The sequence below is a fragment of the Metarhizium acridum genome (genome assembly GCF_019434415.1).
Source record: "Metarhizium acridum strain ARSEF 324 chromosome Unknown scaffold_1, whole genome shotgun sequence".
Lineage (NCBI taxonomy): Eukaryota > Fungi > Ascomycota > Sordariomycetes > Hypocreales > Clavicipitaceae > Metarhizium > Metarhizium acridum.
This window is the reverse complement of record NW_027094015.1, coordinates 5740192-5762451: the sequence shown is the minus strand read 5'-3', so window position 1 is coordinate 5762451 and position 22260 is coordinate 5740192. Positions and strand designations below refer to the sequence as shown.

The window sequence follows — 22260 nt, the reverse complement described above, 5'->3', positions numbered from 1 at the left end:
CTGCCACATTGCTCCAAATTCGTACAATTCTGTGAATCCTTTACTTTGCACCCTTGCCCTTTGCTTCATTCTCACCAAGTTCTCTGATTAAAACAGACGTAGCACCAGCGCCTGTATAGTCTTCCTGGCCAGTCTCAAACCCAGGACACACCCCAATAGCTAGGTATTTACCATCGTTAGAGAAGGCTAGCGCCGCAACGCTATGAGAAAACTTTTGATACTGCTTTAATCGCCTCTTGGCCTCGGCATCCCACAGCGCAACAGTTCCATCTCCACCTCCTGAGGCAAATGTCCCATGAACAGGGTGGAATGCCAGCGCATTGACGGGGTAGACAACATCACCGTCACCGTCCGGCGCTGGTTGTCTATGACACTTGAACGCATACTTTCGAGCCTGCGACTCTGCTGTATCCTCAAACCACTCCACGGCCACACGGCCCTCGATGCTGGACGTCGCATACCCTGCGTCATTGGGCATACATGCCACAGCACGCGTCAGGTACCGAAGTGATGATTCTCGTGTTTGCCAAGGTTTCAACTCGGTGCCGCCCGAGGCAAAGAGCTTCGTCATGGCGTTGAGGTCGTAGATGTGAATGATGCGGCCCGTCATGGCGACGACGACCTTGGTTGGACTAGAAGATATAGCGTGGGGTTTGGCGGGGAGGGGTATACGGATTGGAGCGCTGGCGGAGGAGAGATCGTGCAAAGTGAGAGTACTGTCCCATGAAGCAGAGACAAGGATATCTTGTACATAGTTTAGCAGAGGCACGGTTTGATAGGGAGATGGGGCTTACTGTGATCCTTGCTGAATACGACGCGGCGAACAGGCGCAGCATGTTTACTCAGAGGAGTTATATCTCCAGTTTGCAAGTCCAATCTACAGCACAAAAATTAGCCATGTGTAATACACTTGCGAGTAGCTGGAGGAGACACACCTGCTAACAGTCCAGTCCATGCCTGCCGTAAAGGCTTCATTGTCATTCGCTCCAAAGCAGACATCTAGAACGGGAGCTCGGTGCTCATATGTGTTCGTCAGACTGCCCTCTGACCCGCCGCTGGCGACATCATAGCTGTATACTTTCTTGTCCCACGACGACACGAGGAGTTTGCTAGAGTCGGACGGCGCAAATGCGACCGCGGAAACGGCGTCGCCAGGCGGCGGGGAGAGTTCAAATTGCGTAGCTGTTTGCGCCATTAGCCATGTAATCGGATCAGGCTGTAGACTTTTCCCAATGGGCCGGAAAATAACCTACCTGGAGCCATTATCAACACTCGCCAGTGCGTCTCTACCAGTGGTGCAGCTTGTTGATGAGCGCAGCTTTTGGTTGTTTACTTCCAGTCACGTGGGCGACAGCAGTTCTCTACCCAGGTTACAGGTCACTCGCACCCTCTGCATGCACTAGAAGAGCAATCAACAACAACAGCTGGGCTAGTTCTGCCGCTGCATACCGCTTCAGAACTAGCCACACCCCGCCACACCCCACCATCCAGTTCGCAGCAAATCGAAAATGTCAAAATTATGACTCCCTTCTAACCACCAAACCTTTCACTCACGAAGTTTTCGAACTGCCACAGTCTAACCGACAAACCTCGGAACGAGTCGCGCCACTGGATTTCCGGCATTTTGAAAATTTTCACCCTTTTCTCCAAATAGCTGCACTTCACACACGACGGGTCTGGGTGCAGTTTTAAGCGTGCAAACGTGCCGATATATTTCTGGGACCGGCGAACCCCACCTCCCCTCTTCTTGTTCCCTACGAAAACCGAACGATTAGTTCCTTGATCTTCTCGACATTCAGAATAACACCGCCAAGATGTCGTTAACGAACTGCCGCTTCTACGAGGAGAAGTTCCCGGAGATTGATAGCTTCGTCATGGTCAATGTCAAGCAGGTGCGTTTGGAAGGGGTTGGGCGCAGGCGATCGCACGGGGGACCATGAATCTGACAAGAATACGTGGGTAGATCGCCGAAATGGGTGCTTACGTCAAGCTTCTCGAGTATGACAACATAGATGGCATGATTCTCCTCTCTGAATTGTCGCGACGACGTATTCGAAGTATCCAGAAGCTCATTAGAGTCGGGCGTAACGAGGTTGTCGTTGTGCTGCGAGTGGACAAAGAGAAGGGTACGCGAATGTTTTGTGTTGGCCGATTGCTACCTAAGTCATAGAGCTAGAGAGAAATACTGGGAGAAGCTAACGTCGGCGGCAGGCTATATTGATCTTTCCAAGCGACGTGTGTCTCCTGAGGATATGGTCAAGTGCGAGGAGCGATATAACAAGAGCAAGACCGTCCATCTGATCATGAGGCACGTCGCCGAGAAGACTCAGACTCCTATTGAGACGTTGTACGAGTCCATTGCCTGGCCCTTGAACCGGAGATATGGCCATGCCATCGATGCCTTTAAGCTGTCTATTACGTACGTTTCGCTAGGACGTCATTCGTCCGGGGTTCAGGTACTAATCTCTTCGATAGTAACCCCGAAGTTTGGAACGATATCACTTTCCCGAGCAAGCCCGTCGAGGATGAGCTGAAGCTGTACATTAGCAAGCGACTTACTCCTCAGCGAACCAAGGTCCGAGCTGACATTGAGGTCACCTGCTTTGGCTATGAGGGTATCGACGCCGTCAAGACTGCACTGAGAACTGCCGAGGCCAAGAACGACTCTGAGGATGCCAACACCGACACCCAAGTCAAGGTCAAGCTTGTCTCGCCCCCCTTGTATGTGCTTACCAGCACCTCCTTCGACAAGCAGCAGGGCATTACTCTCCTGCAGGAGGCCATTGAGAGCATCAGAAAAAGCATCGAGGCTGCCGGCGGCAACCTGACTGTTAAAATGGACCCCAAGGCTGTTACCGAGAGCGATGATGCCGAGCTGCAGGCCCTTATGGAGAAGAGAGAACGTGAGAACGCCGAAGTCAGCGGTGACGAGAGCATGAGCGAGAGCGACGACAACATCCCCGAGACAATTTAGGCAGCTCCAGAGCAAACAAGGAAGGGAAGAAGAAGGCCGCTAGTATCTATTACTGGACTTACTGGACTTGGGTCCGGATTGACAAGGATGCTGGTGCCCATCGGCGATGTCCTGAGGCCGTTGCGAGTCGCATTGGGTCAATGCGAGATGTAAGCGGCTCACCGTAGGCTATACTGTAAAAACTTGGGGTAGGGACCGCATGATGATGACGAGAATGGCATGGGTTGGTGAAAAAGGCTGGTCTATATTGGCATTTCATGTAAGCTATTTTTTGAAATAGCGCGTGACGCCTTCAAAGCGGCGTTGGAGATTGAAGCAGTAGCATGGAAAGAAACATGCGTAAATTTAAGACTCGATATATATAACTGGGAGCTGTACTCTGCGTTGGAGTAGAAACTAGAGAAACGTCGTTGAAGTAATTGTACGTCGCAATTCGGCGCGCCCGAGGTTACCGTATGCCTGTGTTGCGGTCGGACCAGACTGGAGCCCGAATGGATCTCCAGGGTCCACCGCCAACTGCTGCCGCCACCAGCAGCAGGTTGCCGAACTTATTGCAGTTAGCACCAGCCTGGCACGCGAGTTTGACAGTCGTAAAGGCTGCTAGACTGCTTTACCCAACCTCAACCTCGCACCTCACAACCTCGACTCATATACCACGGCTTCTCGCGCCCTCGTCTACCTCTCTGGAGGAGTAGGTGCACCGATGGCGCCGGGTTCGATGTGGTCGCGCCTACGAATACCACGCTCCGGGCTAGCCAGAGCCGTCACTCTGAATCTGATGGGCTTCGCGACGTGGATCCCCGTCATTGCCTGGTTCAATATGCACGTCGCAGAGCTGACGTTTGTGGATGGCTCATCCATGTACCCATTTCTGAACGAGGACAAGGACTCGACGCTGCGGAGAGATTTTTTTCTGAATTACAAGTGGTCGCCGCAGGAAGGGTTGGAGAGAGGCATGGTTGTCACATTGAGGTTTGTGCGAGTGAGCCTCCAGGCTCTGGTGGTTTTGGGTTCAGGGCCAGGGTCGTGACTTTTTTTTAGGAGCATCAATGCCTGACAGCAAAGTCTAGGAGTCCATATAATCCGGAGGTTGTTGCCGTCAAGAGGGTGGTTGCGCTTGAAGGGGATATGGTCAGGACCAAGAAGCCGTATCCCATACCAACGGTCAGGATACCCCAGGGCCATGTTTGGGTGGAAGGAGATGGGCCGGCGGGATCGAGTCTGGACAGCAATACGTACGGGCCTGTGTCGAAACGCTTATTGACGGGGAGGGTTACGCACATTGTGTATCCGTTGAGGAAGTTTGGGCGGGTGAGGTGGTGGGAGCATGAGAGCAAGCTGGTGGAATGATGGCTTTGTACGATATCATGTGAATGACGGTGGACCTATGTATACCTAGGTACCTAGGTATATATTATGGCTTTGTAGGATGTACCCGCGGTCGTGTATAGAGTTGTATGGCTATAGGTTACAGGACTAGATAAAATACACAATGCAATGATTGACACGGTAGAGAAAGCGTTGCATTTTCGTTTCTTTTCTTCTTCTTTCCGAGTACCTAGTTAGCTGTCGAGTTGCTCGTTGGGGTAGGTCAAAGTGAGTTCAAATCCAAGTTGAATCCTTTGGCAAGCAGTGCACGGACCACTGGTGATTCCAGACGCCCTGTGTGCTTGTGCTGTACGGAATACCGGCGCACTACTACAGAGCGAGCCCACCGGGGAGAGGCGGACGCCCAGGCACAGAACAAAGCGACGCCGCTCCAGCAAGGAAAGGAAAATAAAAGTGGTTCGGGGATAAAGTCGGCACCGGAGCAAAAAAATTGTTATGCGCTCACGGTGCAGTGCCGCAGCCATTGACGACTCCCAGCACACACGCGACGAACATCCAACGTCGCTGACGCAACGGCCCCCATCACAGCATTCGGCAAAATAGACGACGAGCACAGCTATAATCGCTCACTTGGCGCTTGTGGTCTTGACGTATCCGTTTTCCTTTTTTTTTTTCCCCGGCGTTTCATTATATATCTCTGCGTCGTTGATCCCGCGAAACCCCGACCCAAGCGGTTTTTCCTTACCAACTCCCGTCCCTTTTTTTTTTTTTTTTTTTTTGGTTTCTCTGCGATATACGGCGGCGGGCGTCTGGGCCATGCCCCTCGCCTCACACCTTTCCAACTTCTTCTTCGCCGGCTCGTCTGCTTCGGCTGGTGACAGCAGTAGCGACGAGCACGTCGTCGGGTTAGCAGGGCCGCCTCGCAATGCTAGTTTTCACACGAAGCACTCCCCGGGCAGAAGCAGCGTCATAGCGTCTGAGAGCGGGCATACCATGAAGGGCGAAGATATCGAAACGGAGGGCCGGCCGCCCTATCTCCATGTTCGTTTTCTTTCTTTCTCGTGTTTATGATCCGGCCTTCATGGTTGGTAGGCCGAGGTACTGACTGCCTTTTTGGGGGGTTATCTAGGCCATGATTGCTGGTGGTATCGGCGGCTCAACCGGCGATCTGCTCATGCATTCGCTGGATACAGTCAAGACACGACAGCAGGGCGATCCGAATGTCCCGTCAAAATACACATCATTGGGACGATCATACTACACAATATGGAGACAGGAAGGCGTAAGACGAGGTCTGTACGGGGGATGGATCCCTGCGCTTGGCGGCTCGTTTCCCGGCACCGTCATGTTTTTCGGCACATATGAATGGAGCAAGCGATTCTTGATAGACCACGGCCTACAGCACCACTTGGCATATCTTTCCGCAGGTGAGTGCCGTCCCATGCTCTGGAACTTGGGGGTTGGCTCTCGCACGCTGAGCAGTGTGACGGAGAGTTTGCTGACCATGGCTGCAGGATTCCTCGGTGACCTCGCCGCCTCCGTCGTCTACGTCCCCTCGGAGGTCCTCAAGACTCGACTACAGCTCCAGGGACGCTACAACAACCCCCATTTCCGATCCGGATACAACTACCGAGGCACGCTCGACGCCGCGCGCACCATTGTCCGAACGGAAGGCGCGTCGGCCCTCTTTTACGGGTACAAGGCCACGCTATACCGAGACCTGCCCTTCTCCGCGCTCCAATTCATGTTCTGGGAGCAGTTCCACGCCTGGGCGCGCGTATACAAGCAGAGCCGCGAAATCGGCGTGCCGCTGGAGCTTCTCACCGGTGCAGCAGCAGGTGGTCTCGCGGGAGTCATCACCTGCCCTCTCGACGTGGTCAAGACGCGGCTCCAGACCCAAGTCAACCCCTCCTCAGACCAGGTGTCCAAGTTAAAAGAGGTGGCTTCCTCTCAGAAACGCCACATCTCAACATCATCGCCCAGCACGCACCGCCCGCAACCTGGTGCCATTGCCCTCGAAACATCCTCGGTCATCACCGGTCTGAAGGTTATTTACCGCACCGAAGGTCTGGCCGGGTGGTTCCGTGGCGTCGGCCCTCGCGGTGTATGGACCTTCATCCAGAGCGGGTGTATGCTGTTCCTGTACCAGCGGTTGCTGCACCAGCTGAAGGTGATGATGCCTGCTGAGAAGGACGAATTGTAAACCGAAGGAGCTTTTGTTTTTGTTTCTTTTTTTGTAATATAGAGATACTGCACGTTAAAGGGGCAAATGAGCCCAACGGCATTTTGACCTTTTTTTTTATTGAAGCTACAGGAGCCATGTACATAAAAAAGAGCGGGTTGTTGCTTGTATGAGATGGAAACAAGGAGGCATAAGAGCGCGGTTGGGAAGAGCAAAGAAATATAGATGCCACATCATTGTTTGGCGTTGGAGGCTGATAGATGGGCTTGGGCAGGGCATTTTACGGCACATAGAGGTATCACGGATGCCGACTCTCCAAATGAACATCAACACTATACTCTTGTTTTTGCCTGTGAAGTGGTGGTGATGGCTAGAAAAGGTTCATGACTGGTATTGATGTAACGCTCCATGCGAAGGCACTCGATGCCGACTTTAAGGGGTATCTATGAAGCAACTAGCCCAACGTCCGCAAAGAAAATTCCATCTGAATATATATATTTTTCCATGCGAGGCTCACACCTCGCTTTCACTTTCTTCCGTAGAAGCAGGCAACTCTTCAAATTCGTCTATCCTCTCAGAAAGCTGATCTCTTGCCAGGCATACCGCTATTGCGGCCGTAAGCGCATTCCACACGCTCTGGTGGCGATCCATGAAATGCATGTCTACATGGAAACTGACGTACGCAGAATCACCCTTTGCACTGTCGGCGGTGAGAAGGAAGACGGATGTGCGGAGGATGAAGAGTCCGTATACAACGGGAGGTTTGTGTCTGTAATTGATTTGGCTGCGAGTGCTCTGCTTCTCCTCGGGGGTCAATCCGTTAGGTATTGGAGATGGAGATGGAGAGGATCGCGTTCTTGTTGGAGTCGTATCGTCGGGTGATGTGCCCCGTGGTCTCGGTGTGCTCTGACGAGAGCCGTTTCTTGAAGGCGCTTTGGCCGATACGCCGAGCTCCTCAACTCTCTTCAAGTACTTTTCCACTAACAAGGTGGACAGGTCAGCGCCGTTTACTCCCCCCTCAACCTCGGATACATCCCAAAATGAATCATCTCGGTCGACTCTCAGGAACTCTCTCTGGGCCATGGCTAGCGCACGCATGCGCTTCTTCATAGTACCCGTGATGTCTTTCTCTCCCAACTCGGCGTCCATGACGGCGGTAGTGATGTTTGGTACGATTTTGAGATGAGAGTAGCCTCCGTCCTCGGCAGCCCATGCGATGTATTTGTCCAGACACCTTTTAATCAGTCGTGTAGCTTTCTTCCGCAGACCCGATTGGACGGTGGTTCGAACGGAGGATGTCAGATCTATGAGACGGATGAGGGCCATGGTTGCTGCATGTCATGTTAGCCTGAATGACGGCATAGCAATTGTCTTTTCATTTTTATTTTTTCATTTTCTTTGTTAAGAGTGATTGGAGTTTACCTTGAAACTCCTTCTTGGTTGACCGGCTGTATATGATGGAAGGCACACCATCACCCGCGGAAAAGATGCTATCCACGACGGGTATACCCCTAAAATCCACATGCCAATGCGCCGGTAGTAATGGTATATCCGCCCTCTGGAATAAAATCTCAAACAGCCTCTCTTCCTCGTCGGCCCATGTGCTTGCTCCGGGATAGCTCCTCTTTTCCTCCTCCAGCTCCAGTCGCATATCGGCCGCTGCAGCAATAGGAGCATCGACCGAACTCTCATATCCTTGGTCGTATGGGTCCACTGATTCGATAGCAGGGAGTCTATCCTCCTCCTCCTGCTTGATACTGACAGGCATCTGCGGTTCAGTGGTGGTGTCTTGCGGGGAAACCGATGAGGTTTTGGCGAGGTGTGGTCGCGGAGTGTTGGAGAGTGAGGGTGATGTCTCCATGCTGGCTAGTTGAAGTGATGATTTAATGGGTCTCAGAAGAGGATAATGCTGGCGGCCGAGAACTCATCTGAGGAAAGGGCACGGGGTGTGGAAGATGCTGCCGCGGTGTGACAAAGATGCGTGTTGTTTGGGGAACGTGCTTGTCGTCTCATTCATGACGGTTACTCGAGGTTGGCGTCGCGACAAAGGAGCCAACCGTATGTTTTTCAAAGGAAGCGATGCTTTGTTTTAACACTTTCCTTCCCGTTTGGCGATGAATAGAGGATTTTCACAAAGTTGTCAGCGAAATAGGACCTCTACGCCTTGTGGCAGTGAAGTAACATTGAAATTAATTGGCTTGCATCTGAATGCTTGACAAGCACAGCACGCATGAGTGCACATGTGGGGCCGAGACTGCTGCTGCACCGGATGGGGCTGCATTGTACCCTGCGTTGTGCTAGAAAGAATGTGTAACTAACAACACCTCGGCAGTTGACAACAGTACACAATAATGGCATTAAAGGAAAATTGCACACCGCATTCGCTTTTCCACATCCACCCCATTTGACCCTGTCGTTTCATCCTTTGTCCGCTATATACCCCCGATGACACTCCGCACCACATCGAGACTGGCAGGAGCCGGTCTGGAATGGGACACCTTGATCAAGCATGCTTGGCGAATTACCCCCCAATGCCTGCGCTTGCCCTTGCTGGTCCATGGTAAGATTCTGCGGCTTCAAATTGATTTTACTGCAGCATTTCAAGTTGGCCGGTGTTACTTGATAAACCCCACACCAAATGCATGAAATTGCACATTGGTCTCATTGTGCATCTGTTCATACGAGGAGTCTAGACGCCCCTCGCTAGGTGACTGATATTCCACCGGAATATTTGTTGACCATTTCCTTGTTTTTCCTCTTTTTTGTCCGAAGTCTGTTCGCCTCTCGTCATGGCTATGTTGCTCGCCCTCCATTTTCATATCAAATATCTTGCGCGCTCTGATCGTTCCATCTTTTCAATATGGCCAATATCACAGAAACCACCACGATAAGGGTGGCATCCCCAACAGGGCCAGTCACCCGCACAATCCTTCCTACGCCCTTGCGGGATGCACTGCCCTCCGAAATTCCCATCATCGATGTATCTCCCATTTTCAGCTCGTATCTCGAGGATCGCAAATCTGTTGCTTGGCAGGTCCGCAATGCTGCCACCAACACTGGGTCTTTCTATATTAAGAACCATGGCGTCCCCCAGAGTATCACAGAAGCCTCTTATAATGCAGTCCTGGAATTCTTGCGCCAAGATGTGGATACAAAGAACAAAGCATCCATAACCAAGAGCGCTTGCTACAATGGCTATCGGGCACCAGACACCCAACGAGTCGATCCTGATGAAGGCGTTGACGTACGGCAGAACTTCTCATTCACCTACGATCCCAGAAACGATCCCGAGGTCAAAGATGTACAGGAAATTCCGAGAAACGTCATGGAATACATCCACATGAACGAGGGCCATGGGGAGAATACTGAAAATCTCCCAACTTCAAGCCCGCGCTCCCCAACCACTACCAATCATGCCTATCTCTAGCGAGAGCTCTGACTCGTACTTTTGCCTTGTCACTGGATCTTCCCGAGACGGCACTTGACAGTAAGGTCTTGTACCCTGATGCTGGTATCAACATGAACTACTATTCCCTCATCCCAAGTGACCCAGCCCTGACCCCTCTCGACTGCAATTTCAGGGTCTCTATTGGCTCGCATTCCGACTTCTCTGCATTGACCATCCTCTAGGAAGATAGTCTTGGCGGGCTCCAGGTTCTCAACCGAGGACGGACAATGAATCAATGCTAAGCCGGTTCCCGGCACTTGTGGTGAACATTGCAGATTATTTACAGAGAATCACGAACGACAAATACCTGAGCACTATTCACGAGCGCAGAACTGGAGCGTCAAGGAACGAGTGAGCATAGGGTTTTTCTGGGGCTTCGGACTCCACGAAACGTGTGCCGTGCTGGATAATTGTCTTGCGCCGGGGGAGAAGAAATACGAGGACGTGAATTGTTGGGAGTGGCTGAAAAAGCGTGTAGACGATATGACAGAACTAGACAGAGAGTTCAACGAGCCATGATAGGAGGATCTCATACGTTGCTTATTTCCTGTGCTGCGTTGAATTTGGCGGAAGATGAGGGTTGAAGCAGGGTTGTACATACCTGATACTAGCCAGGAACGCTTTGCATAGTTTCTCAATGACAAGCATATGAGTGCATCATTGGCGGCACGCAGATACCTAAAACAAAGGTTGGAATATGACAAAATATAATAATCCCTTTACAATTATGGATTCATCCGATATTATGATTAGATGTCATGCGCATGTTGGACCACGAGACCTGCTTACGTAATCGAGCCTTCCGCCGCCAAGCCAATCACCACTCTCTCCAAGAAATATTTTGGGTCGGCCATCCAAAGATGCTCATCGCGACGAACCTCACCACACCAACGCACAATGGCCGAAGCCGCAAAAGCAGCAGCCCGACAATTACCAGGCTTCAGACTTGGCCAAAAACAAGTCTTCCTGTACGATGCAAACCCCCCCTCCTACCCCCGAAACTCGTCACACCCGCCCTTCCCCCCTAAGCTAATCAAGAACCTTCTCCCGTTCGCGCACAGTCCCAACCATGTAATTACCTTCCTCCGAAAAGAACACCTCCCGCCCAACGAAGCCTGCTTCCAGGTGCCGCTGCGCTTCACCAAGTTCGACCTCCGAGACTACCTATGGAACCTATACAACGTGGAGGTGACCAAGGTCCGGTCGTACGTGAAGCAACAGCCCCTCACGCAGCGAAACTCGCACTCGCGGTCGTGGTACCGCCCGCAGCCGCTGAAGATCATGACGGTCGAGCTGGCGAAGCCCTTCCAGTGGCCTGAGGCGCCGACCAACCTGGAGCCGTGGAACCATGAGCTCTGGAAGATGAGGGAGGACCTGATGGAGAAGAGGAACGAGGAGCAGATTAATCAGCAAAAGTTTGAGATTGCAATGAAGAGCAAGGAGGAGATGACCAAGGAGAGGAGAGAGTTGAAAGGCCTGGCGGAGAGGATGGTTAGGGGAGAGGTCAAGTGGGATAACGGAGTGGCGCTGGATCCGAAGTGGGATTCTGTGCTGAAGGAAGCGCAGAGGAAGGATGCGGCCGCTTGAGAGGATAGGCGGAGGGCACCAACACAAAGCTAGCCAGTAAACATAGGTTTCAGTCGTATGGAACTAGGCGTGGACATGAACGCGTCAAACGTTCGACTAGGCGAGCCATGTACGATACGCAGGCACATCTGTATATTAATGTAGCCAATAAAAGGCAGAAACCGGGTGGCGCCGGCACTATAAAACGAACAAGTTGGTTTTTGGTTTCTTGATGTGGGAGCAATGATTCAAAGGTACGGTATTGGCACATTCAAGATAACTGCTCCCAGTACCGTTGACCTTGAAAATGGAGGACCTGATCCCCCCAACTCCACCAGCCGGCCGTGAGGTTGCGGGCAAATATCTCCAGGCCAGCGTAGTCCTGTCGCCCCAGGACATCTTGGAACAGCAGCCGCAGGTTTGGCTTTCGGGAGTGGACATCTGGCGCGGCGACGATGACCTTGGCCTTGAGACCAGGCGGCGCCGGCGCACCGATCGGCTTGGCTATGAGAATCTTCTCCCATGGCTTCCTCCAGACCGACCCGACGTCGTAGAGGGGCTCGCCCGTGGCTGTAATCTTGAGCCAGGTCCATTCGGCGACCAGTTCCACGCCCCAAGAAGCAAATACCCCCGTGGGGGATGTGAGAAGCTCAGGGATACTAGCCTTGTTGGTGATCCAGACAGCCACAAGGCCATCGCTTGCTACATGCGCCGAGACGGGTATGCTCGTCAGCAAATCTCGGATTTCATCTAGATTAGTAGCAGTGGCATATTTATTGCTGCGTCTTCTGGCGGAACGATTTGGCCACGGAGGGTCAAGAACGACCAGCTTGAACACGGGCGCCGTGTCAGCAAAGACTTGTCTTAGGCCCCGGATGGATCCATCTAGCGGTCTGGCGTCTTGGACAGGTAGCGGAGACGGTGCATTCGCATCCTCAATGTCGACTGGTATTTGTTTGCGAGGGAGATGAAACGGGCCGTTGTACCCGTCGCATATCACTTGCAGAGCACTTTGAACAGTTGCGGCGGTCATCAAATCGGCTATTTGGGTAGCAGGGGGTTGGGCCGGCCAGTCGTGTGCCGCACCGCCGCCAATACCAGACGCATGGTCGCAGCCGCCACGACGACCAGTCCGACGTCGACTCCTCCGACTCCTCTTCGGATCCGGCGTCGGAAAGGGTTGGGTCGGTGGCGCATCCGAGTACACCCGGCGCAGCAATGGGCAACCAGGCAAGACTTGCGCTTCTTCCAGCGAGCGTGGGATATCTAGCAAGACGACAGACTTGTCGTTGCTTTGGAAGAGGACGCTGGACGCGGTGGCAGCATCACCTTGTGGCGGTCCGGACATAAGACGGTTTCCCGGGAGGATGGTGCCGATAGGGCCGTGGACGTGGGCAATCCGTGTGGGCGAGCGTGCAGACAAATGTTGTGGGTGAGGGTATGTAGCAAAAAGTGGTCCAGATATCCTTTGGTAACAGGAACTCGAGCCGTTGGGATTGGCTTTCGGCTCAGAAGAGGGGTTTCGGCAATCCTCGGCTGGAAACGCTTTTGTGACTCTGACAGCTGTGGCCGCTGGAGACGGTTGAAGACTCCAACTGCCTCCGGATGTTCTCCCCCCCAGACTGTCCAGTGCCCAGGCATGTCATTGGCCAACGCGCCAGGGCAGGCTCAAATGCGCTGCAGGCGTTACTATGACGTCCGCCAAAATCCCAGTGCCATGTCCAAACACGGAGTGTAGAGCCGGATTACAGGCTGCTGGTTCGCTGTTCCCAAGCCGCGAGCCCCCAGATGTCCCAGGTCTCGTGGGCAGCCGTAGCCGGGGCCCCGTGGCGTGCCAAACCTTGAAATTCCTCAATCCTTTCCATTTCCACAACTTGTCTTTGGCACACACAACCTCTGCTGCTTCCCCCCTTTTCCCGTGTCCACGCTCGCCCATCCTTTCCTATCGTTGCTGATTGAAATAGATCAAGTCTTGTTCACGCAATATCTTCTTCCCATCGTCGCCATTCCCGTCGACCGAGTCCGCCACATCACTCGTACGCACCCGGGCCGGCATGCGGCGTCGGTCCTCTGGGACTTCCTGCATCGCAACTACACCAAGTGCTGTCGACACCCGGAATGCCCACGTCCCCTCCCCTCATGGACCATGCTCCCATGACGGAAATTGCTCGCGACAGAGTGCGCCAACATGTTGGGGTGGCTACCATGGCTCCCGCCGTCGCCAACAAGAGGGACCCGGCTGTGTGTCCCACCGACGACGAAGCCATAACACCCCGAAACACGACTCGATCCTGGGACTATGTCTGGAGATCTGGTGTCGCCGGAGGGCTCGCAGGCTGCGCTGTAAGGAGTATCCTCGAGTGCCGGAAACCCGTGCTGCGAGAATCCGTCCGCTAACTTGAACTGTTCCTTCATCAGGCCAAGACCATCGTCGCCCCGCTAGATCGAGTAAAGATCCTCTTCCAGGCCAGCAATCCCCAATTCGCAAAATATACAGGATCTTCATTCGGCGTCGCAACCGCCATCAGAGACATTTACCGCTTTGAAGGTGGCCGGGGACTTTTCCGAGGCCACTCGGCTACGCTGCTGCGTATTTTCCCCTACGCCGGCATCAAATTCCTTGCTTACGAGCAGATTCGAGCCAAGATTATTCCCGGAAAAGAGTACGAAACGCCGCTGCGACGACTTCTCAGCGGTAGTCTTGCCGGTGTCACATCTGTCTTCTTCACATATCCTTTGGAACTTGTTCGAGTACGGTTGGCCTTTGAAACAAAGAAAGACAGCCGCTCGTCCTTGTCTTCCATCTGCAGACAGATTTACAACTCGAGTCCTGTTGAGAAGTCAGCCACGGCAAGACTACCCAGCGCTCCAACTCCTGTTGCTGCTGCCGTAGAGTCTACTGCCTCGGTGGCCAGTTCTATTGTCCCCAAGACGGGACTTGTCAGCTTTTACCGTGGCTTTGCCCCGACCCTGCTGGGCATGCTTCCGTACGCAGGCATGTCCTTCCTCACCCACGACACCGTCAGCGACTTGATGCGCCACCCCTCAATCGCCCAATATACGACGCTACCCCGACGGAAGAATCAGCCCTTTGACAAGCCCGCACCGCTCCGATCATGGGCTGAGCTCACAAGCGGCGGTATCGCTGGTATGATTTCACAAACTTCATCATACCCATTGGAGGTCATCAGACGGCGCATGCAGGTAAGCGGCGCCGTTGGGGACGGTCACAGGATGCGCCTTGGCGAGACAGCCAGACTCATCTTCCAAGAACGCGGTTTCCGAGGCTTCTTTGTCGGTTTAACAATTGGCTACGTTAAGGTGATTCCCATGGTGGCTGTGAGCTTCTATACATACGAGCGCATGAAGCTAGTTTTTGGCATATAGACGTCACGACTTGTGAGCTTTCCATTTTCATTACCTTTCTGGGGGTGTTGAGGCTTCCTTTGTCTATTGTTTCAATGGCGCTGGCGCAAGAGCTGGGTGGCAAAAAGAATGGGCATCCATGGGGGGGCAGCTTTGTTTTATGGCTTTGTTGATACAGTGGCATTGTTGGTCGCGGTGAAGCGGCCCAGTTTTTGCATATGAAGAGTGCTAGAGATATCAGTACAGTACAGTCTAGCATGGCTAGGTGGTTCACGAGATTACAATTCCATACTATCTTCTTATTCTAGATGGAGTGTGCGTTCCTTTTGCAACCAACGTGATGCTATATCTCTCCAAGCCTCTTCACTAGACTTGCAGAGTAAATTAATTGTTTGATTGGCCGCTTGGAATGCCGTTGGCTCGCAGGTCTTGATTGCAGATGAAGAATGCGAACCTTGTATCATTGGCCAAGGGGCAGTGGTTTGCTGCTGTGGTTGATCTCGTACGTGGGGGACAGTGGCGGAGCTGTCTGAGATGGTAGTATTTGTGCTGACATGCTATGTCTGTATTGATTATTGAATTACATGATCTTGTTTCCTAATTCCCTTGCGCAGATGAGATTGTGAGTCAGGCCGTGCTTGCTATTGCGCTGGTCTAGCGTATCATCTTCGTTGCATGCTACTTCGGCGCTAGAATTGCGTGAGACATTGAGCAAAAGAGAAACTGGCTACTGTTTTTCTCACATGTAAAACTGAGAGGATCCGCATACTAATGAAGCTCACAATTGGGCGAGGAAATGTTTACAACGATGGCGGAAGTTTTGCAGTCGGATCTTGGTGAGGTTGTTTCGGTTTGAAGGCACACAACCGAGCGCGGCAAAATTAGTCCGGCGTCATTTCCCCCCCCAAAATGCCGAGAGCAGAATACACATAAGTGGAAAACAAAGTTACTCCATTCAAGACAAACAAGTGAATGGTAGCACGGAAATTACTTGACCAATTCTTCATACATTGCTGCTGTGTTTCATATAACCACTTTACACCCAACTGTGTGGCCCGCGTCAACAGATGTCCCAGACTAAGTGCTGATTGGTCAGATGACCGCTGCGACCAGCTCCCAACCCCAGCTCCAAAACTACGTCCGACCAAAAAGCTTCCTCACATCACAGCCAAACCACCATTGCCGGCCACCGACGTGTGCGAGGGAAGAGCACCACCATCTGTTCCGCCATTTGTTCCGTCATCTTTATACCCACTCGATGATTTGAATTGACACTTGATCGACAAATCCCTCTCCCACCTCCCCCGACCCCCCCCCCCCCCCCGACCTCTCAACGCATCACCTATTCTCCCGCAAAACCCATCGCAAGTCCGCCCGTCATGGCCTCCGCCGACCATGACCCCCTCGTCCTCCTTCGCAAAGCCATCTCCAGCAGCCAGCCTTTCATTCCCACCGCGTCAGGCGACCCGGGCGCCGAAGAATGCCCCCTCTCCCAAGCAAGTCACCTGCAATTCTCAGCCCAGGGCATCGCCCTCGCCATCGAGACCCCGACGCGCTTCATCTCCAACGACAAACCCGTCGATCTGCGCAGCATCTACTTTGCCTGGCTGAATCGCGAGCTCGCCATTCCAGAGTACAATGCTTCGGCAACGACGCTCAACGAGCAGCTCGCGGCGGCTGGGTCGACGGGCAAGGTGCAGAACTTGGGCTTCATCGAACGACTCGACTTGATCACCTGGCTGGAGGCGGCTAGTGAGGAGAGCGAATACATCAAACCTGTTGCCGGAGATGCGGATGCCGCCGCTGCCGCCGCCGCCGCCGCCGGGACGGCTCCCGCGGCCAAGTCTGGAGCTGTGTCGACCGCGGCGCAGGCCAGAGCCGGCAAGGGCACCATGGATCCGCGGCTGGCGAGCGTTTACGACGGAGAGCGCAAGATGGGAGACCGGAATACTGTACTGAGAGGGATTAAGCCGACAGTATGTATCAAGCCCAGCGGCGTTTCTGCAGAGCTCGACTCCCTCTGTGTTTTCCGACTGCGAAAATCCCTGGCATGGCCGGGAGCTAACCGCTGCAACGCAGGACTTCTCGCACGTTCGCAAGCTTGCAGCACCGTTCATCCAAAAGAAGGCTCAAGCGGCTTCAGCCCCCGGCGCGGCCTCGTCTCTCTCTCTCAATCAGAAAGGTCCTGCTAGGAGACCGGACCCGATTCATCCTCCTCTCGCCATCTGCCTCGTCGCTCCTCCGCATGTCCAACGCGAGGTCCTTCCTCGAAGACGGCAAGTTTATCCCCCCCGACGCCAGCGGCTCGACGGCCAGCATGCTCCATGTGCAACGCGTCATTCGAGCCATCGACCCCAACCGCCCCCTGCGCTTTATCCTCGTGGAAGGCTCCGAGCAGTTCAAGCCCGAGTACTGGAACCGCGTGGTGGCCGTCTTCACCACTGGCCAGACGTGGCAGTTCAAGAACTACAAGTGGAGCAGTCCCAATGAGCTGTTCAAGCACACACTCGGTGTCTTTGTGGGCTGGCGCGGAGAGCAGGCCCCCGAGAGCATCCGGAGCTGGGGCCACAGAGTGCTGTCGACGGGCGTTGACCGATGGCGCGGCGGTGACGGCGCTGATGCCTCTCGCTTCAGGGACAAGGAGGTTGTAGAGCAGATTTGGAAGGCAATTGAGATGAATATGCGAAGCAAGGGCTGGCGATTCGATGCTGCGCCCACGGCGATATAAGGCATGAGAGCAGAGCAGTTTGGGCTTTTTTTTTTAATCGTGCATCCACGAAACATTCTACATTATATAAACCTTCCTGGAACCTGGGCTCCGTTGCAGAGGATCGGGTAGAGTCATGTCTTGTAAAACAAAAAGCGTCGGCGTTTGGTTTTATTTGGGTACAGAATACTACAACAAGTCTGAGAAGCAGGAGATGGGGACCACGAACGATGATGGAATAGGTACGACGAGGCGAATGTGTTTCTGTGTGCCCTTGGAGCTGTATCTTATTTTGCTCGCATTTCGTCTTTTCATCCTCTTCTGCAATATACGTATCTCAATGCAGTTCTATCACCCGTTGACGGCTCGGACACGTGACAGGAGTTGGGGATGCTTTTTGCCACAGCACACCGCCTGTTCTTGCAGCCTCGGCTTCCTTCTATTTTCAACTTCCAGCCGGTCTTGGCAGCCCGCGCAACCCAACGCCACGAATGCAAACCTAATTCTGGAAAATTCCTTTCTCACGCGACACCAAACTAGCAGGGGCACCGGGTATAGTCAAATCATGCATGCGATTGAAAGGAAGAAAGCGAACAGAAGCCAACCGTGTTCTGTTCTTCAAAGGATTGGAGGGAAATTGGGTCGATGAAAGGAGGATTACCCCTGTGATTGGGTCGGCATTACGCAGTGCTGTACATGCAGTATTTGCATATTGTACATGCAAAACAAGAAGCATGCGTTGACGGTTCCGTGATCCGTGCACATATCTCGTGGGTGTGGTGATGTGGACAATCGGACAATTTTGCATGGGATAGCCCTGCTCCCTCCCCGTTGGCCATTGACCCAGGGGGTGAGAAGCACGCCGCCGTCAACGGTCCCTTGCCTTATCTACCGATATTTGGCGGAAAGTCAGTTTACCAGGCCGAGTGGTGTCAATACGAAGCACGGTTTTCCCGATATTCATGGCCCTTTCCGGGCTGACAGGTTGGAAGGATTCGGCCAACGCCTGGGCATCCTTGCTCGAGCCAAGCTTTTCAAAGGAACCGTCGGACCTTGTTTTTGCCACGTTTCTTTTTTAAATTTTCTCCAGCTACGTAGCCGCTTACCTAGCATGGGACCATTTATTCTTGGTGCGTCTTGGCTGTCCGTGTTCCTTGCACCTGCGTAGTGAACTAGGCCAAGATGACACGCGAGTTCCCGTAGCTTCGGGATGACATAAAGGCGTCAATCAGGGCCTTGGCTAGGCCCTGGTGTTTGCGGGCCGGTAACGGGTTGTAAGGAGCGTCCCGGAAATACAAAGCAGCGGATTTTTTTCATCTTGAGCCATTGCGGAGGGTCCCAGTTCGTGACCTGATACCATTCTGAAGCAGGCCTGCATATTGTATTAGACCGAATGGCCTGCAGACGAGCATGAATCCCAGAATGAAGCACCCGAGCTTTGGCCAGCCGGGAGAGACTTGTAACACGGTGTACTCCTGTCAAGGGTATCTTCCCTTTTCTCTCTCTCTGAAATAAAGATAGGAGCGGGTCGCGTCATTGTAAAAGGAGGCAAGAAAACAAAAGGGACCAAGTCCACAGCGTCTCGGATTTAGCTCCAACGCCTCATAGATACAGTCGTGGGGCATGAAAGACAGGTGCCAAGTGACATAGTGCGGAAATGTCCCATTGAAGAAGCTTGCAATTTTCAGAATTGCGATCCCGAGCGAGGACTTGGTCACAAGACCTTGGCAGTGTAAGCCATCATCCAAGACCACATCCACACAACATGTATACTCTCAGAGTCAAGCCAACCGTGTCCGTCACACAGGGTTCAGCTGAGTGTATAGGCGAACGAAAAAAAAAAAAAAGAAGAAGAAGAAGAAGAAATCGCCCCGGTGAGCATATCAAGGATCATCCTTCCAGTGTATCCTTGTGAGAGCAGGTTAGCAGCTTCGTCTGCAGTTTCAACCATGCGAAGCCTCGGGCCGGCGTCGAGGTTTCATTTGAGTGATAAATTGGGCTGAATAAATCCCAACGACATTTGTGAACACTAATACGTGTGCTTAGTGACAGTTGACATCCATAGCAACTATCAACGCAGAACCACTGGTTTCTTAGAGTTGCTAATTGCCTCCCGAACGTGGCGTTTATGACAAAACTCGCGGGAAGTCGCGTAGTAAACATGCAAGTTGTTAGGCTCATGCTATTGATTGCTTTTTGCCCTGATGACTTCCGATGATCTTGGTCAAAGCAAGTGACGGCCCGAAACCGATGCGGGAAGCTTATTCATATTTTGACAATGGGGACATGCGATCTCATCGACTTGAATTGAAGCTACACTCACGCCTTTAGTGGGTTTCCAAAGTAGTACAGCCTTCAAGGTAACCTAAATATCCACCAACCTCATGGCTTTCTTCTTGAAAATGGCAGATAATGACGGTGACATCATGAGATTGAAGCCGGCCGAGGCCCATTTTTCTTTTGAAAGGCCCTATTATCCGCACCGGACTGCCCGAAGCTTGGACCTCGGGAGAAATGATATTCGATACTAATACATCTGTGCGCATCATGGAACAGGGCTTGTACTTCCGGACACCACTTAACGCAGCTTCGGAGAGACGTTTCATTCTGTGGCCTGTATCGCTCGGCGTTGCCCAGATGAGAAAAGGGCAAGATGGTATGTTGCAGCATGCCATAGCACAGTCCGGGAGGTCCCGTCTGTTATTGTACTATCCACCTCATCTTGGACAAAGTGTGGTTTCCTGAACTTGGCTATAAGCCGGCTAGTCTCGATGCTCACAGTGACGGTTTTGCAACGGGTCCAAACGATAAGCAGCTATGTTAATCTCTGCGTTCAAGGGGAAAATTGGAGACGGATCGATGGCAAGAGTGTTCGTCAGCAGACGCTTCAGGTTGACCCAACATGGTACTTGGGTCGTCGGCATTGACGGATGGCAAGATTGCACAAGCGGCATCTGCCACGTGCTGAGGAAATAAGCCGCGACGAGCGCTTCCATGTGTTCCGTGTGAATTGCGGTGGGCGGTGGAAGAGTGAAGAGTGAGTGGCTGCTGACGACGCTTGATAGCCATCAACAGACCAGACACGACTGAAGGGGGTGTGCGCTTGCTGACCTCGTGGCATGATGCGGAGAAAGTCTTGTCCTCCGTGCTGTAGCTGCCTCGCCGGCTCTGATGTGGTGGCTGAGTACATATGTAGGCGTCAAATCTTATTCAGGTCGTTTTTTACGGCCTTGTAGCCAGGAAATGGCTAGCCAGATGCTCCGTAATTGTCTTGAATGTTCCGTTTGGTAATAGTTATTTGCACCCCTGTAAACAGTGGACTGGGCGTTTGTGTCGCAGCTTGAGAGCTGCAGGCCCAGAAATTCTCGCCCGTGATTCCATTGGCCAACCCCCTCGTCACGACTCTTGGCCCAAGATTAGCTGCAGTTCAGAACTGACTGATAATGAGGCCTCCAATCACATGGATACCACAGGAAATATTGAACATGGTTGAAGCAACACTCAATTTCCCATGGGATACTGTGCAGATGTGATTCGCGACTCCATACTCCGTACCCTTCATAAGTGATGAAAATGTCGTCTATGAGTATTGTGCTCTGTCCGCAGCGTCACGGTGTGGCGTCCCAGTGGCTGGTTCAAATCCTCAAAACCCTTGCCTGAGAAGGGCGTGCAAACAGCTCTGTTCAAGGCGTGTGCGTTGCGTCCTCGTGGCCTGGGTGAGCGCGACACATGGCAATGTACTCGATACTTGAGCCGTCAGACCAGGATGTTGGCCTTTGCTTTCAATCTTGTGTCTGACGCTTGCACCCCCTCCAGAAACCAGTCGGCTGGTTTGACAACCTTCGGTTGTTGCTTTTCGGCACGTTCGGTGGCCGAGTGCGTAATTCATTCTGCCACGGCCATAATACGGTTGCCGACCGAATCCAAGGGCAATAAACTCTGCATTAACGACAAGACTATTGATAATGTCGCGTTTATCTGGAGAGTGTAGCGCGCCGGCCGTCCTTCATCATGATAACATCAGACAGAAAGTTGAGACGTATTTGTAATCCATCTTGAGGTGTGCGGGTGGGACTCATCTCGCCAGGGAATTGTCGAAGGGCGGTGTAAAAATGCAAGCTCACTGAATGATGGTCGAGCTGCGAAGCAAAACCATTGAAGACAAGCTGGATATTTCCAAAGGCGGTCGAGCAGGCGCCTCTACAGCATCTCAGCATAACCGTTATGCCTGTGGTGAGCTGGGTGTTGGCTGAACGGAGTTGACATGTACCGCAGCCAGTAGCTACTACGTACCTGACGGCAGGAGTGAGAGGGGTCCTTTCCCAAGTACAAGGCAGCCCTACAGGAAGCTGCGCAACTGACCTTGCCCGGCACGAGCACTAGTACGTACATGTGGCACGGAGCGCCAGCATTGTTGCTGATCCCCGTGCTCAGACGCTCAAGTAACTTACTACTGCTCATTCTGGCACTAGGTCCACATGCAGCATGCTTGGTTCCGCCGCACACTTGACATTTTAGGTCAGTATTCCAAATACCAAAAGTCAGTATCTTTGTACTCCCTACAGTAGGTTCCTACAGACCCTCAGACTTACAGAGCGATACTCTCCCTGAGCCTAGTTGCCCCGTTGCCCCAGGTATTCCCAAGTACGTTCCTAGGTAGAGATCTAGTCCGTATTGGCGCATGCAAT

General features: G+C 52.8%; 11 protein-coding genes across 11 annotated transcripts; 7 read left to right on the top strand and 4 right to left on the bottom strand.

Moving 5' to 3' along the window:
* Positions 1 to 40: 40 nt before the first annotated feature.
* Positions 41 to 1344, bottom strand: BUB3 (mitotic spindle checkpoint protein Bub3; the record flags this gene model as incomplete). The annotated part of the gene is made up of 4 exons (XM_066116923.1): positions 1254 to 1344; positions 936 to 1182; positions 795 to 877; positions 41 to 744 (listed from the first exon to the last, which is right to left on the bottom strand). Exons 1-4 carry the CDS (start codon positions 1261 to 1263, stop codon positions 41 to 43), a joined length of 1044 nt encoding a protein of 347 aa, XP_065978810.1. The 5' UTR covers positions 1264 to 1344.
* Positions 1345 to 1814: 470 nt separating this feature from the next.
* On the top strand, positions 1815 to 2974 carry J3458_001790 (uncharacterized protein; the record flags this gene model as incomplete). Its single annotated transcript, XM_007809449.1, has 4 exons — positions 1815 to 1892; positions 1964 to 2126; positions 2212 to 2419; positions 2476 to 2974. The coding sequence occupies 4 exons, from the start codon at positions 1815 to 1817 to the stop codon at positions 2972 to 2974; spliced, it is 948 nt and encodes a 315-aa protein (XP_007807640.1).
* A 703-nt stretch (positions 2975 to 3677) lies between these two features.
* Positions 3678 to 4324, top strand: J3458_001789 (uncharacterized protein; the record flags this gene model as incomplete). Its single annotated transcript, XM_007809448.2, has 2 exons — positions 3678 to 3946; positions 4045 to 4324. 2 exons carry the CDS (start codon positions 3678 to 3680, stop codon positions 4322 to 4324), a joined length of 549 nt encoding a protein of 182 aa, XP_007807639.2.
* Positions 4325 to 4723: 399 nt separating this feature from the next.
* Positions 4724 to 7827, top strand: J3458_001788 (uncharacterized protein). Its single transcript, XM_066116922.1, has 3 exons — positions 4724 to 5344; positions 5433 to 5730; positions 5818 to 7827. Exons 1-3 carry the CDS (start codon positions 5120 to 5122, stop codon positions 6504 to 6506), a joined length of 1212 nt encoding a protein of 403 aa, XP_065978809.1. The 5' UTR covers positions 4724 to 5119; the 3' UTR covers positions 6507 to 7827.
* On the bottom strand, positions 6999 to 10622 carry J3458_001787 (uncharacterized protein; the record flags this gene model as incomplete). Its single annotated transcript, XM_007809446.2, has 2 exons — positions 7908 to 10622; positions 6999 to 7816 (listed from the first exon to the last, which is right to left on the bottom strand). Exons 1-2 carry the CDS (start codon positions 8344 to 8346, stop codon positions 6999 to 7001), a joined length of 1257 nt encoding a protein of 418 aa, XP_007807637.1. The 5' UTR covers positions 8347 to 10622.
* Positions 9346 to 9912, top strand: J3458_001786 (uncharacterized protein; the record flags this gene model as incomplete). The annotated part of the gene is made up of 1 exon (XM_007809445.1): positions 9346 to 9912. One exon carries the CDS (start codon positions 9346 to 9348, stop codon positions 9910 to 9912), a length of 567 nt encoding a protein of 188 aa, XP_007807636.1.
* Positions 10623 to 10830: 208 nt separating the features above from the next.
* MRP20 (mitochondrial 54S ribosomal protein YmL41) lies at positions 10831 to 11520 on the top strand (the record flags this gene model as incomplete). The annotated part of the gene is made up of 2 exons (XM_066116921.1): positions 10831 to 10901; positions 10995 to 11520. 2 exons carry the CDS (start codon positions 10831 to 10833, stop codon positions 11518 to 11520), a joined length of 597 nt encoding a protein of 198 aa, XP_065978808.1.
* Positions 11521 to 11711: 191 nt separating this feature from the next.
* Positions 11712 to 12924, bottom strand: J3458_001784 (uncharacterized protein). Its single transcript, XM_007809443.2, has one exon. It carries the CDS (start codon positions 12845 to 12847, stop codon positions 11771 to 11773), a length of 1077 nt encoding a protein of 358 aa, XP_007807634.2. The 5' UTR covers positions 12848 to 12924; the 3' UTR covers positions 11712 to 11770.
* A 230-nt stretch (positions 12925 to 13154) lies between these two features.
* On the top strand, positions 13155 to 15375 carry LEU5_1 (coenzyme A transporter). Its single transcript, XM_007809442.2, has 2 exons — positions 13155 to 13842; positions 13918 to 15375. Exons 1-2 carry the CDS (start codon positions 13618 to 13620, stop codon positions 14884 to 14886), a joined length of 1194 nt encoding a protein of 397 aa, XP_007807633.2. The 5' UTR covers positions 13155 to 13617; the 3' UTR covers positions 14887 to 15375.
* An 869-nt stretch (positions 15376 to 16244) lies between these two features.
* Positions 16245 to 17593, top strand: CDC73 (accessory factor associated with RNA polymerase II; the record flags this gene model as incomplete). The annotated part of the gene is made up of 3 exons (XM_066116920.1): positions 16245 to 16841; positions 16945 to 16956; positions 17009 to 17593. 3 exons carry the CDS (start codon positions 16245 to 16247, stop codon positions 17591 to 17593), a joined length of 1194 nt encoding a protein of 397 aa, XP_065978807.1.
* A 478-nt stretch (positions 17594 to 18071) lies between these two features.
* On the bottom strand, positions 18072 to 18380 carry J3458_001781 (uncharacterized protein; the record flags this gene model as incomplete). The annotated part of the gene is made up of 1 exon (XM_066116919.1): positions 18072 to 18380. The coding sequence occupies one exon, from the start codon at positions 18378 to 18380 to the stop codon at positions 18072 to 18074; it is 309 nt and encodes a 102-aa protein (XP_065978806.1).
* Between the last annotated feature and the right edge of the window lie 3880 nt (positions 18381 to 22260).

Bases quoted from the DNA above. Each gene is read 5' to 3' on its own strand.
- J3458_001788 (XM_066116922.1), top strand. From the start codon at position 5,120: ATGCCCCTCGCCTCACACCTTTCCAACTTCTTCTTCGCCGGCTCGTCT. The intron at 5,345-5,432 runs GTTCGTTTTCTT...GGGGTTATCTAG, and splicing joins GCCGGCCGCCCTATCTCCAT to GCCATGATTGCTGGTGGTAT. The intron at 5,731-5,817 runs GTGAGTGCCGTC...CCATGGCTGCAG, and splicing joins CTTGGCATATCTTTCCGCAG to GATTCCTCGGTGACCTCGCC.
- J3458_001784 (XM_007809443.2), bottom strand. From the start codon at position 12,847: ATGTCCGGACCGCCACAAGGTGATGCTGCCACCGCGTCCAGCGTCCTC.
- LEU5_1 (XM_007809442.2), top strand. From the start codon at position 13,618: ATGCCCACGTCCCCTCCCCTCATGGACCATGCTCCCATGACGGAAATT. The intron at 13,843-13,917 runs GTAAGGAGTATC...TTCCTTCATCAG, and splicing joins GAGGGCTCGCAGGCTGCGCT to GCCAAGACCATCGTCGCCCC.